General features: G+C 42.3%; 1 protein-coding gene across 1 annotated transcript in view; it reads left to right on the top strand.

Annotated features, from left to right (window-relative positions):
• The window catches only part of LOC109303556 (tyrosine-protein phosphatase non-receptor type substrate 1-like), a 28,952-nt gene extending 16,047 nt beyond the window's left edge, over positions 1–12,905 (top strand). Inside the window, exons 2-6 of the mRNA XM_019525783.1 lie at positions 4,454–4,535; positions 7,242–7,598; positions 8,411–8,722; positions 10,090–10,185; positions 11,490–12,905. Coding sequence (XP_019381328.1) covers positions 4,454–4,535; positions 7,242–7,598; positions 8,411–8,722; positions 10,090–10,185; positions 11,490–11,629 — 987 coding nt within the window. The 3' untranslated portion in view covers positions 11,630–12,905. The remainder of the gene's footprint in view (positions 1–4,453; positions 4,536–7,241; positions 7,599–8,410; positions 8,723–10,089; positions 10,186–11,489) is intronic.
• The last annotated feature ends 1,960 nt before the right edge of the window (positions 12,906–14,865 follow it).

Genomic DNA, 14,865 nt, shown 5'->3' with positions numbered 1-14,865 from the left:
GGGGTGGGGGAGGGGTGCCTGGGAGAGGGGGGGACCTCTGCCAGTCCCCCCCACCGTGGCTGCCCTGCCTGCCCCAGCTCCCGGTGCTTTAAAGAAAAGCCCTGGTGCTCACCAGGTGCTGCTGGGTGGGGACATGATCCCCACATGGGTGGATCTGCACAAGCCCCCCAACTTCCCCAGCCCCCCCACGGGGGCCCGCCCAGGACAGCTCTGGCCCTTTAAGAAAAAGAAAACAGAAAAAAGCCCTGGGACTCTCTGTTTCTGCAGCAGCCTCAGGGCTTCGGGGGGCTTGTGCAGACCCCCCCATGTGGCATGGGGCAGTGGGAGGCAGTGGGGATCACCCCCCCCACCAGCAGGAATGGTGAGTCTGGGGGTTTTCTCAGGTTTTTTTTTTTTTTTCTTCTTAAAGGGGCAGAGCTGGCCTGGGCAGGGCAGCCTTTGGGGGCAGGGGCTGGGGGACTGAGAGGGGGTCGGGGGCTCGTGAAGAGCCCCCCAGGCAGCATGGGGCAATGGGGGACAGCAGGGATCACCCCCCGCCCAGCAGCACCTGCTGAGTTGGGGCTTTTTTTTCAAATTGCTGAGCGCTGAGCCTGGTAAGGCAGCCATTGCTGGGCGGGGCGAGCAGGCGGGGGATCGGCCTGGCTGACTTGGAGATTCCAGTCACCGAATCAAATCACTGTCCCCCGAATCAGCCGAATCCGAATCCAAAGCGAATGCTAGCCGCTTCGCACAGGCATATGATTTATGACTGGAGGAGAGGCAAGGTTTTTTTGTGTGAAGTTTTTGATTGGGCCAACTGCATGGGTGGGGATCAAGTTCTTCAGAAAGAAGGGAGTCTTAAAGTGAAGTTTCCAAATTCATACTCATGCATCCAAGTAACTGGCTGGATTTCTGAAGAGCCTGCAATGTCCATGTAGCCGCCTCAAAAATTTTGGCTTGCAACACTAGACAGAAGTAACCAAAGATGGCACAAAAGTCTCTGAAAGAAACTATTTTTAGGGAAAAATTGTTTTTCCTAAGAAAGAGTTAATATAAATGGGGTGCAAGATAAGGAGACATGTGTACAGGTCACAAGATACTGTTGTCTGAGGAACCCAGAGGGGTAGGGGGAAACCACACGGAATAGAGAACAGAAATCCTAGCAAACCTGGTCTCATAAGCCAGATGTCAGAGAGCTTGTATGGGGCTCTTTACATGTTGGTAGCGTTGAGTCCAAGTAAAGGTGTTCATTGAGGAAGATACACCTACACCTACACCCTACTTCTGGAGCAGGGTTCTTGGAACGTCTGTACACAGACGCTGAATCCAGACTTGCAGGCACGTGCGTTCTGTAGAGCTGCAAAACAAAATGTCCCAAAGAAAAGTGGCATGGTGCATGCCAGAGGAGCGTGCGCCGGCTGACACAGAGGCTCAATCAGTGTCTCCCCTCTAGTTCCGTCCTACCTCCTGCAGCATGCTGGGAGCTGGGAGGAACGGGGAAACAGCAATTTCCCCAACGTGGGGCATTTTGCTCTACATCAAAGTGCACGTGCAGGGGCGTGACCCGTGGCAAAAAGTACCAGCGCAAATTTATGTGAAGGGGTGCATCTCTACATGCAGAGGTGTGTGCTTGCAGCAGCACAAACTGCTGGCACAATGCCTTGGCCTTAGTATGGCACTGCTGCCACATTTTGCTGTGCCCCCGCTTGGCTAGCTGGGCAGCAGTCACTCAGTAGATGTGCTCATTGCGCTGTCTCTGTGCAAACTGATGCAGCATGGCCTCCTGGCCCCAAATGGCCAGGAGGTCAGTCACCTCCTCAGGCCACCAATTGATTCTCCAGTGCCTGGTCTGAGCAGACTCCTGTATGTGGGTCCCCCCACCTGCCTCATTGTGGTCAGCCATGGTCCCTACAGCAAACTCCAGGGCCTCCTGCTGCTCCGTGCTGGCTGTAGCTGAGCCTTGGGTGGAGCAGTGACACAGTTGCACCCACCTATACAGCATTTGGCTGGCCATGGGTGGCTGTATGGGCCCAGGACTGGCCTGGGGTGCCAGATGAGCTCAGCAGCTGGGAGCTGCAAGCCCTGCCATGCTTCTGATTGCTCCAACTATGCAGCGTGCTGGAGCAGCAGGGTCACAAATGGATCATACAGATGCACTGGCCAGCAGCCAGAGTGTCTCCCTGGAGGTCCAAGCCCCTGTTTGCTCTGGAGCATGCTTTGCCCTGCTGTTTTTTGCTCTGCTTTTCTCTGCTACTGGGAAATCCTGGTAGCAAATTTTGGCGCTGCACTGCAAATTTCCAGTGCAGCGCACGTTTGAACATTTGCCTTGTTCAGTTTGTGGCACCACAAAGAGGCTTGTGGAACAACAAACTGCACATGTCTGCACATCTGGATGCAGCCAGAGGCCACTAGAGTTCCTCTGCATTTTAAAGGGATACTACCAAGTTTCTGTGCACAACTATATACCACTCAGAGTCTTGCTATAATATTTCTGTCCCTTTGCTAAGCAGCAGCAGATTTCACAGCCTGGTAAGTCAGTTTCCTATCTGAAGTAGAAATTGGGGGAGTTAGGTACTTTCTTAGGTTTTCTTGTTATTGACAAAATATGCAGAATGTGTTTCCTTAAATGGATGTGGTCACAAAACTTGTACACAGAAAACATTTTTTCCTTCCCCCTGCAAACCTGCTTTACCACCACAGAGCACTTGTGCTGGCCTCTGCATGAAGTCTCACTGCATAAGCCTGCTGGTTCTGTTCCTTCCTCAACTTGCACTGTTCTTCAAATAGCTAGCACAAGTTGCCTGATCTCAGGCCCTGATTCTCATGGGGGACTTCAATCATCATGGCATATGCTGGGAGCAGTAGAGCAGTGCCCAGGCAACCCAGGAAGTTTTTGGAGAGTGTTGGGGACAATTTCCTGGTTCAAGTGCTGGCACAGCCAACTAGGAGCCATGCTCTTCTTGACCTGCTGCTCACAGACAGGAAAAATTGGTTGGGAATGTAGACATGGATGGCAACTTGGGTGACCACAAAATGATTGAGTCCAGGCTCCTGAGGAAAGGAAGCAGAACAATAGAGTAAGGACCCTGAACTTTAGAAAAGCAACTAAATGGTGGTTCCAAAAAGGATGGAGCTAGACTGTTGTCAGTGGTAGCAAATGACAGGACAAGGAGAAGATAGCAGGACAGGCTGCTATCTTGTGGGTCTCAAGTTCCAGGAAGGGAAGCTGAGGTTAGCTGTTAGGAAGAACTTTCTCACTAGGAGGGTAGTAAAACACTGGAACAGGTTACCCAGGGAGGTGGTGGAATCTCCATTCTTGGAGGTTTTTAAGAGCCAGCTGGACAAAGCCTTGGCTGGGACGATCTAGTTGGGGCTGGTCCTGTTTTGAGCAGAGGGTTGGACTAAATGGCCTCCTGAGGTTGCTTCCAACCCCAATTTTCTATTATTCTAATCCTTGGGCTCTTATGTAGAAAGGCCCCAAAACAGAAGCCCTCACCGAGGATTACACAGCTTCAAGAGGAGGCCTAAGTATTGACTTTCCTGTTTGAATAGCTGTCCTATAATACACAGAAACTGCAGAGAAGGGGTGCATGCCCATCAGCATGGGCTGTGACCCACAAGATAGCAACTTTAACATCTTCTGAGTACTGTTGCCACCCAGCATCCTAATTCCTAGAATCATATAATCAGAGAAGGTTAAGGTTGGAAGGGACCTCATGGGGTCATCTAGTCCAACCCACTGCTCAAAGCAAGACCAGCCTCAACTTGATCATCCTAGCCAAAGTTTTGTGTAGCTGGGTTTTGAAACCCCCAAAGACAGAGCTTTCTCCACATCTCTGAGTAACCTGTTCCAGTGTATTACTACCCTGCTAGTGAGACAATTCTTCCTAACATCTAACCTAAACTTCCCTTGATGCAGCCTGAGACTGTTGCTGCTTGTTCTGTCATCTGTCACCACTGAGAATAGTCTAATTCCCATCCTCTTTCAAACCTCCTTCAGGTAGTTGAAGGCTGCTATTCCATCTCCTCTTCTCTAAACTAAATAAGCCCAGTTCCCCCAGTCTTTCTATGGGGAGTTTCATCCTGCCTGAATATGTGTCAATGACTCAGAATATGTGATAGGATTGGGGCAAGACATGCTCATATCTGAATGTCAGTATGGGGAGATTATGTCTTGCCCCAGTCCTATCTGAATGTCAGTAGGGGAAGATTCCTCTTTGACCAGTGCCCTGATATAGGCTGTTATCGTGGTTATCTAAGCTTCTAATAATAATGGCCATTGGATTGGTCAATATAGGTGATCAGCATGTAAATTACTCAGTTCTACCAAAATCCACTCCCTTTTTTATCATTCATATTACAGTAGACCCCACTTCCACCCTGGAATTTCCTCAGAAACTCCAGATGCTCTTGGTGAAAATAATGACTCAGCTCTCAGAGAAAGGCATCAATTGACTTGATGTGCTTTTTTCAGATGCTGTTCAGGAAACTTCAGTGGTCCAAAGGAAAGGCTATTTTACCAGTGCTTTTAATATGTGCTCTCTTCTCAAGCTCAGGTAGGTTCACAGTTTTGTATTCCTGTTTAATATGCTTTGTTCCAGAGCTGTAAGTACCCTGTTCTGGATTCTGTGGGCAGGAGGTTCTGAGCTAGCTTTGCCTTCATGTATCACACAAGACAAATTACTCTGGAATAACTTTATTGACTTAATTGACGCTTGACCACAAATGAACTTGGCTACTAGACGAAACATGAACATTTAGATGGTACACTCCTGTCTCTCTCTACCTGCTGCTTTAGATGACTAGAATGATTCCATTTTTCCCCCTGTGTGGAATCACTTATGATATGAATGCATCAAACTTCAATGTCATTACTGTTGACTTCGCTTCTGCCTTGACATGAACTACAGAAAACTCATTGACCAGTTCTGAAAACAAATGGCTGACATTATCAAGGCTTCTCTACTCCATCTGCCAATGTTCAGATAAGATTATCACAACTCAAAATAAGAGATGGAGAAAAATTATGAATGCAAGAGTTCAAAGTGATAACTCCTTTCATATACAACTTCTATTTTGTGCAGTCTCATTTTTCTGATGCTGATAATTTACAGCGATAAAATCAAGTGGTAGAGGATGAACTCTGGGCCCCTAAAATGAAGGGTAATTCCACAAAAGCCACTGAAGACTCTTTGAATTTATTCCCCTGAGAAGAGAGTTTGATCCTTTGTGCATAAGAAAGAGTCAGTTGAAGGACACTTCCTTCCTGCTGACATGTGGTACCTAAGGTTATATAATATACAAAGACTTCGTGGTCACTGCAAATAGATTGGTATTCAAGAATATCAAGGATGTCTAACTGTTTGTCAATCAATGAAATAGTGTGCCAGTGTCATTTAGTCCAAACTCTGGATTAAGGCAGGATCATCCCTGTCTAGACCATCCCAGAAAAGTGTTTTTTCTAACAGGGACTAAAAAAAACCTTACAGTCTCGGAGATCCACATCCTCTTTAGGTAACGTGTTATAGTGCTTAAGCACCCTCATAGTTAAAAAAGTTCTTTCTAATATCTAACCTAAACCTCCCTTACTGGAATTTAAGCCCATTATGTCTTGTCCTCTCTCCTGTGGACAGAGGGAACAGTTGATCACTACCCTCATTATATTTGAAGACAGTTATCAAACCCCCATCCTTCCCTTTTCTCTAAACTAATCCCACATCTTTGGACTAAATTATGCCAGTTCTTTCCACTTTTTCTCATATACTTTATTTGTAAAGCTCTGGTCATTTGGTTGCTGTCTTCCGGACTCTTTTCATTTAGTCCACCTCAAAATTGGACACACTACTCCAGCCAAGGTTTCAACAGTGCTGAAAAAATTTCAAGAATCATTTCCCATGACTTGCACACAGTACTCCTGTTCATATAATCATAGAAAGTGAAGGTTGGAAGGGACCTCAGAAGGTCATCTAGTCCAATTCCCTGCTCAAAGCAGGACCATTCCTGATGAAGCTTTGTCTAGCTGGGTTTTGAAAAACTCTAAGGATGGAGGTTTCTGGGTAACCTCTCTGGGTAACCTGTTCCAGTGTTTTACTACCCTTTTAGTGAGAACATTCTTCCTAATATCTAACTTAAACTTCCCTTGCTGCAATTTGAGACGGTTGCTCCTTGGTATATCATCTGCCACCACTGTTAATACATTCCAATGTACTAATAGCTTTTTTGGTAACAATTTTACATTGTTGACTTGTGGTTCAGTGGGGCCCCTAAATTCTTTTTCTAAATAGCTACAGCCTAGCCACGCATTCCCCATTTTATATTTGTGCATTTGATCATTCCTTCTCAAATATAGTACCTCACAGCTGTCCTTATAAAATTTTATCTTCAGACTATTTTCCAATGCATCAAGGTCATTTTGAATCCCAATCCTGTCATCTACTGTGCCTGTGATTACTACCAGCTTAATGTCATCCACAAATTTTAATAAATATAAACTAAATGCCAGCCTCCAAGTCATTTCTGAAGATATTACACTGTGCCAGATGCAGGACAGACTTCTGAGGAGCCTCACTTCACACTTCCTCTCAGTTGTACATTGGACCCTTGTTGACCACTCATTGAGCTTGAGTTACTAAGCAGCTATTCATCCAGCTGATTGTGGTTTCATCTATATGAGTGGTAAGCAACATTTCAGAGCTGTGGAACAAAAGAACCTGGTTTGGGTCCAAAGTGGACCACTGTTCCATCCCAGCCCCTGCCACTTTTCCCTGACACTAGTTCTTCCTGCAGCATGGGATCAGCTCCCCAGACCTGGCACTGCCACAAGCAAAGGTCCCTCCTGTGGGAATGCTACCAAAGCTACACTACTGATATGCCGTTGAAGCCCTCCCAACTCCCTGGCTAAGATTTGGTGCTTATACAGCATGTTGCTGACCCCTGATCTACAACATATTTTCTGAGATATCGTGGGAGAGACAGTGCCAAATGTACTGCATGTATATTATGAGGGAGTCTTGCTAAAGGTAACTATGAAATTTCAAATTGAGGTGTGAAACAAAGTGCTTACCAATAGGCACAAAGAGAAGAAAAATAATACAAACATTTTTACTTCAGAGCATTAAGACCTCAATTCTTGGTGCTGGAATGGAGACTGTGGCCAGCCAGACATATCATCACATCATCCTCCATCTGGAGGATGTGAAAGAACTGGCTTACTCTTTGCTGTCTATGTAACTCACCCTTTCTATCTTCTTTTCCCCACTTAGGGTTGCATCAGGATGCATCCACTGCAAGGAGAAAAAATGTGGTCTCATTACAGGGTAAAATGGTGAAAATGGAATGTATTCACATTAGTAATGCAGCAGAAGGTTTGATCCTAACTCTAAGGAGAAATGGCACCGCCGCTGAGCTTTGTTACTGGCGGTTTGGAAACTTTAGCATTTGGAACAGAATCTGCAAAGGTTCTGTAACTCTAGAGTACGATCATCACACCAGATGGGTTTATGCTGTTATTCAGAGAGTCTCTGTGAATGATTCCGGGGTTTATAACTGCACCCTGGAAAGCATGATTCCTCCACCGGTGAAAACACTGGACTATACATACATTTACCTAACAGTATCAGGTGAGCTAGGCATTTGCAATATTCCATCAGACACCATTTCTGTGGGTTATTTTTCTTCTATTGTTATCATTTTAGAAAGATAAATATCCTAAGAAACTGCAGCAAGTCTCTTATATGCAGATTTAATGCTACTGCAATACTTATTGTTCATGCTGCTGAGTGTGGGCTCCCTTCTGCTACCTGAGCTCCGTAAGGGCAACCTGAGCCCTGTTGGTTATTGGGTATCTTCCTGCTTGTTGCTGTCATGTCTAAAGGAACCTTATCACCTGTTCAACAAGAAACCTCCATGTATGTTTCTCCTAATACTCCCCAAAAGCACAAACCCTCTCTTCTCATTTCAGATAGCATTGCAGAGCAGGTTGAGGGAGACCTCCTGATTTTCAATTGAGCCTTACAATACAGTTTCTAATGCAACGTTTACATAGTGAGGCATCAAACGTTAAAAGCAGTGATTCTCAGGGGTGTTATGAAATCCTTTTAAGGGTGCCATGTGATACCACATAATATTAGCACTGATAGGTATGCAAATGACAACGAGATAAACCCAGAGATTTCAAATAAATATCTATAGTGTGAAAACTCCTTTGATTTGTTGTGGCCTTTCTGAGTCCTTTGCAATGGAAAAATTGACCTATTATTTTTCTGTAGTCAAAAAACAAGTGAAAGCAAAGATCTGGCATTTCCTAAGGGGTGTCTTGAGTCTAAAATGATTGAGAATCACTGAACTAAAGGGACATCTTACTTATCAGGTGATGGTTATTATGGGGTGATACAATGATGCAGCAGCATGCCATTTGTTTCCTCTGTTCCAGCTCCTCCAGTTGTTGAGCTTTCCTTGGTATCTCCTTTCTTCAATAACTATGAGAACACATTGACTTGCTGCGCTTGGGACTTCTACCCTCAAGACATCCAGTTCTCCTGGTATAAGGATGGAGAGTTGATCACCAACACTTCAAAGAATGATTCTTTGTTCCCCAATAGTAATGGCTCTTACTCCTATATAAGTAACCTAATTATTTCCCATTCTGACTGGAGCAGATCTGTACAGTTTTCTTGCCAAGTGAATCATTCTGCACTGGAAAGTCCTGTTGTCAAACATATATCTTGGCCTCAAGCTGAAAAAGGTAAATGATTGCTGTTCAATAGGTACTGATTTAGTAATATGTTTCTCTTGGGGTAATCTGTTTTTGAACAAAGGAACCTGTTTAGTGCTCTTCCATACAAAATGCAAGAAGGGGCAAATATTTGTATTTGTTCCTTTGGTTACATCATAGAATTGTTATTTCACCATGCCAAAAGAAAGAGTGAACCAACTATTAGTTATAATATGGTACAATATAGGCGCTTTAACGCCAATCTTTGAGGGACCAGCCCAAGGCTTTAGACCAAATCCTACAGCATCAGTTCTGAGCAATTAGAATCAGGCTTCATGGCAGTAAAAATCAAGAAATGGTTGTGGGGGCCCTTTAGCCAAGCATCATTTTGAGATTATACCCTTGAGGTCCTTTGCAACCCTATAATGCTATGCTTCATTATGTTTTCGTGCAAAATTCTGCCTCTAAATAGAAGCAGTTTACATGGTTTTTAATCATTAGTGCTAGAAGTTCTGACCAAGAACTGATTCATTCCTATGTTTACAATGGCTAGCCCATATAACAGTTAAAGGCGTACTGATGCTGCCACAAAACAGAATTGTTTCTTTAGCTTATATGGCAGGAGCATGTATTAGGGAGCCATTTTCTTTTTCTGCATCCAGGTTGCATACACGCTCTGATCTTTCTGCACTTTCTTTCTCTTATTCTATGATTTATTTTCTCAGGATTCAGCCTCTGTGCTAAGAGCTTCTCTGTCTCCAAAGGATTAGCATAGCATGAGGTTTTTTCCTTTTCAAACATCTTTCTCTTTCCTGCAGGTCCTTTTTCTGCTCTGGTGCCTCTTCCCTCTTCCATCCCAAACAAATACTTAAATCATGTTATTTACAAGATGCTGACAGTTTGATTTACTGCTGTTTATTCTCAGAATAATTACCCACTTTCAAATAAGATACGGATGCATCCTCTGAATCAGAACATCCATAGCACTTTGTGCAAAGGGTAGGGATGTTAACTTCTAATTGGGAAAACTGCTAAACTTGTCAAGAAAAAAAATTATTGAAAAATGTTCTCAAGTTTTTTTTTAATTTTGACAATTCAACCTAAACTTTTAAAAAAAAATCTTTTCATTACAGTTTTCTTTCAGGGTATTGACTTTTTTATACCAATTCAAGAGGAAAATGATGGTCAAAATATGAGAATTTTCTATGGGAATGGAAATTTTTATTCTTTCAGTAGCTGTAATAATCATATCTTGTTTCCTAAACTCTGCTTATAGTTTCTATTTAAACAAACAAATAAAAATGCTTATTGTTAAGTCCCTGATATGGACAATGAATGAGTGGTTTTGAATAGCTGCTGTGTCTCATTATATTATAATTTATATTTTGTTTCTAAAGATCCTTCAAAGTTGCCAGTCTGGATCCTGGCTGCAGTGCTTGCTGGTCTCCTAATGATACTGGTGGTGACTATTCTGGCAATGATCCTGATATTCAGTGAGTGTTCATCTATTTCATTACTCTTTTCTTTTATTAGAAATAGAAGGGATAAAGATTGATAAGTTATAACTTCATGTATACACACCATTATTACCTTCCACTGGATGGAATCAAAACAAGGTAAATGTTTGTGCATTTGTTGTCCCCTAATGATTGGGCACCTACTAAGAAAAGAGAAGCTGTAATACTAATAAAAAGTCTATCTTAATTCAGGTGCTAGATACTTGTGTGCTAAGACTTGAAATAGAAAGTGGGTAAAAGAAACAACAAGGTGTCTAATATAATAAACTGCCTATTGATCTCCTCTTCTGATGGACTCAATCTTTTTTTTTTCCCTTTCATCCACTGATTGTTTGCCTAATAACATTTACCAAAACAGCCCTTACAGGCTTGAAAAGGCAACAGGCTGCTATAGAGCTTAAAGTTGGGGAAAGAGTTCATGGAACTAAACATGGTAAAAAAATCTAACTGTACAAATAGCATTTTGGTTTGGAGTGGATAATGGGATAGAAAACCTTTCACCTCCAGGTCATCGGCTGAAATCCAAACCCTGTCCACAGTGACAAAAATTTCTTTTCCAACTGTGAAATTACTTTTTTGGTTTTACTTCAGTTCCCAGGGAAAAACATTCACAGAATGAAAATCTGCCCCTCCCCAATTAACCGGCAGCTTGGTTAGCAGCTGAACAGGGGGACTAAGGTCTGAGAAATCTTGGAGACTCCGTTACCTTTTTCCTCCAAGGTCAACGTTGAGGTTCATTGACTGGGCTGTGTAGGGAAGCTTGCAGTGCCACTGCCTATACTGTGCCATGAACAGCTCCATTGACTAAGGCTTTATTTCATTCGCATCATTTCATGCTATCCACATATTTGCAACAGAGAAGAAATTCACAGTACACCGATGGTGGGATATGTTAGCATAACCTCATGGGCTGTTGCAACAGATTTTCCTACTGTGTCATATGTGTCATATAAAGATTTGCAAAACGTGTACAAAAGACTTGGCTCCACCAACCAATGTAACTCAAGGAGACTGACTGCTTCTCAGTAGCAATTATGAGGGAAGAAATCCTACTACCTTGAAAGACTTGTTCCCATACCCATATATAGTATGTGATTAATATTTACTCCCTCTGGTGGTCAAACATAATAGCAAAGGACTAACATGGAAGCCTAAGATAGAATTGGATGTGTTAAAACAACACTTACTGTTAAACCATTGAAGCATTTCTAAGTTGCACTTTGCCCCTATCAAAAGTTGTGTCTGTTTTAAGCTAAGCCAACTTTATGTACCTGCTTTAGGATCCAAGACCACATCACAGAGCTCTGCAGACAGAGTTGTGCCAGAGACTGTTGTGATACAACTCCCACAAGAATGCCAGAGAGAGAAGTGCCACACGACCTATGCGTTGCTTAATTATTATCCAGGATCTACATTATGAGTGGTTGTCAAGTGTGGTATGTGGGGTATGAAATACAGAAGGAAACCTTGCATTCCCTCGAAGTCTTCTGCACTGAACTTGATGATGGAAGACGGGAGCTTCTGGGGAAACAAACAACACCTGCTACTTGTAATACTGAAGCCTTGAGCTGTCAAATAACAAGTAAAGCAAAGCCACTTGTGAAGAAGGGCAGTGTGCTAGATGCTGGTTTGAGTTCTCAGACCTAGTTAGTATTTCAGCAAAAAGGTCAACATCTAATCTGGCACAGAAAGGGAACTGAAATGTCCCTGAGGTGCCTGATCTGAGTGCAAGGTGACTGTGAGCCTTTGGGAGAAGATGCACTGCTTTGGAGTATTATGGTTATGACCATGAGGTTAGGCAGCCTAGGGAAATTTTCAGACTGGTGCTTCACAATCCACTACATTCACTTGGCTGGACTTGGCTCACTGAGTCACAATTAAGCCAATATCCCAGCAATGCAGCTAAGACATGATTGATGGAAATTCTGTTGTTCAAATGGGTCCAAGTCATTTTCTGATGATTAAAGTCCATGCCACTGTGTCAGATAAAGGGTGTTCTGGCTAAATTCCAGTGTTAATAACAGCCTTCACTCTAAAATTCCCTACACATTGCAATTCAGATGCAGCTTACTGTGCACTTTCACATCTCTGTCACGCTCCACCCCTGAACTGATTGAATTTCTAGGGTTGGTCACATTGTTCTACATGCAATCCATACCTTGCAAATCACTTATTTTGGGAGCCTTCAGCATGAAAGAGGAACTATCTCCACTTATAGGAATTTCTTGAGTTAACTGTTGCCTGCAGTTGTGGAGAGCTGGATTTGAGGAAGACCCTTCCAGTCTTATATCCCTATGTTCCTGGATAGTTGTAAGGTTTTATCACTTTTTATCCCTTTCTTGTTTTTATAAATATTGCACAAATTATTACTTTTACCATATTCCAGTGTATTACTCTGGCTTTGTTAGCCACTGCATCTTTATGAAAGATGCTGATTATCTTAAATGTTGGCTCTTGTTTACAAACTGTTACTGTGTGGCAAGGAGGCAATTATAGACTACAACAGCAAGATGGACTTTATTTTTATGTGTTCCTACTGATCCTGAACTCTTTGGCCTGTTCTGGAGATGCTTTCATTGGAATGCATTAATGTATTTTCAGCATACAAAATTACCAGATTTTAGGTCTAAGGATGTTACACAAATTGCCAGTTGCTCAAATCACAAGCGAGACTTTATAAAGGCAAGGTGCCATGTTTATTGATGACATGAGTTAGACATAGAGGTTCAGGCACACCGTTCACACCAACACACACAAATCATCATACACGTCATTACACACAGACATACACATGCACAAAACAACCATTTCATCCACACATACACCAGATATAGTTACCAGCAATAGTTGCTCAATATCAGCCCAGGGTGGCCAACCTGGGCTTATTGAGTAGATGATGATTTGAAGATAGCAGATTTGAAGATAGCAGATTGAAAGATAACAGCTGGAACGGGGTGAACAGATGCATCTGTGCTCCGATGAAACAGCAGTAGAGAAAGAGACTCACCTAACTTGGCATTTTCAAAGTGTTCTTTTATAGGGATTGGCATCCTTTGTTTCAGTGCTTTGGGGCTTTTCCATACCCAGCTTCTGTTTTTGTGGTTGTTCTTCTTTTGTCTTCAGCTTATCTTAGCCTTGGAGTGTTTTTGTTGCCCGGCTGGCAGAATTTTTTCTTCTGTTATCTCCTTTGTGCCTTCAAGCTTCAAAGGGATTCTTCAGCTGTTTGTTAGTTAGTTACTGGCTGGTAACTTACATCTGGTGCCTTGTTGCTTACATAAACAGTTGAATTTTCTTCTTCTGTCTCTATGTCATTCTCCGCCATTCACCCTTTTACACACACTCATACATAAAGGCTATGCAGAGTTCATTCACTTATGTCAAGCAGAAGGATACAAAATGGAGTTTTCAAGTTTCTTACATAACAAGACTAACATGGTTACACTTCACTATTATTACACTTTATGTTAACATCAGCTACATTAGTTCAGTTCATGTTACGAGGAGAGGTCCTAAAGGAAAGAAAATGATGGAAAATATAGTTGGTACCAAGGACTTTTAAGTGTGCATGTTTGTACAAATAATTACCACAAGCAAAAACTGAGAACAATGGTTTTGAAATCAATAAAGATCTTTAAATAAAGAAAACTGAGTATATATAGCATCTACGTGTCTTGCTCTGGTCTAATTTATTCCATTTTTATTTCCATTTTATTTTTATTTTTTTTCCAGTGCATATCATCTAAAATTTTATTTCATGGTTAAAAAGAAAAATAGGAGAAAGAATCCAATCATAATGTAATGTGTTTAGGCCCAAAAGAGTCTAGATTAACAGAACAGTTGGGGTATGTTTAAAGACCTAGAAACCTAATGGATATGACTTTTTAACAGTTGACTTGACATCCAGTTACTGTTAATTTTAATGGAAAGAAGGCATCTATGTCCCTAAGGCATCTTTGAAAATCTTGGCCCTAATAATTTTCATAAATGAAAATTTAGAGTTCAGTCATGCAGATACTTACCATGGAGCATGACTCTTATTTTTGTGTGTAATCTTATTTAGGTCAGTTGATTTATTGCCCAATCAGAATCAAATCTCACATAAGTTAACAGGAAAGATGCTTTATGGATTCTGCTGCTAATTTACATAGTTAAATCAGGTGAAGGGAAACCCTTTCCCCTTTGAATTTCTTTGGAAAGAAAAAACACCCCATTTTGAATTTTTTACTGCATGGACCATGGGTCCTGTTTCAGTTAAGCTTGCTCCAGTGTTTGTGTGGCCTTAGTTATGCATCATTTCACAGAAACCAATGATTGGTCCAGGGCTGGCTTGGAAACACTATAAGGGTAGAAAAAGACTGAGTTCTTAATATCAAGCATTTTTATCATCTGTTTCCCATGAGTTTCCATTCCTATATATTGAAAGGACAGTGTGTGGCCTCCAACAATTCTGGACAAGGTGACAAAAGTGACTTAAAAGTAAAATTGAACACAGAGGTCATTCAGTTTCTCCTGGGAGAGTCACTGCTTTCCTAGGAGAAACCATGGATGTACAAATGCTCAGGATTTGTCTCCCAGAGGAAAAATGGCAGCTCCAGGATTAAATTATTCCTCGGAGCAAATGTCCATACAGCTTATCCTTCTGAGAGAAGCCACAAC

Source organism: Gavialis gangeticus, unplaced genomic scaffold, assembly GCF_001723915.1.
Source record: "Gavialis gangeticus isolate Ggan-Ray unplaced genomic scaffold, GavGan_comp1, whole genome shotgun sequence".
NCBI classification, from domain to species: Eukaryota; Metazoa; Chordata; order Crocodylia; family Gavialidae; genus Gavialis; species Gavialis gangeticus.
The sequence above is the reverse complement of the archived record's forward strand: the minus strand, read 5'-3'. Positions and strand labels throughout refer to the sequence as shown.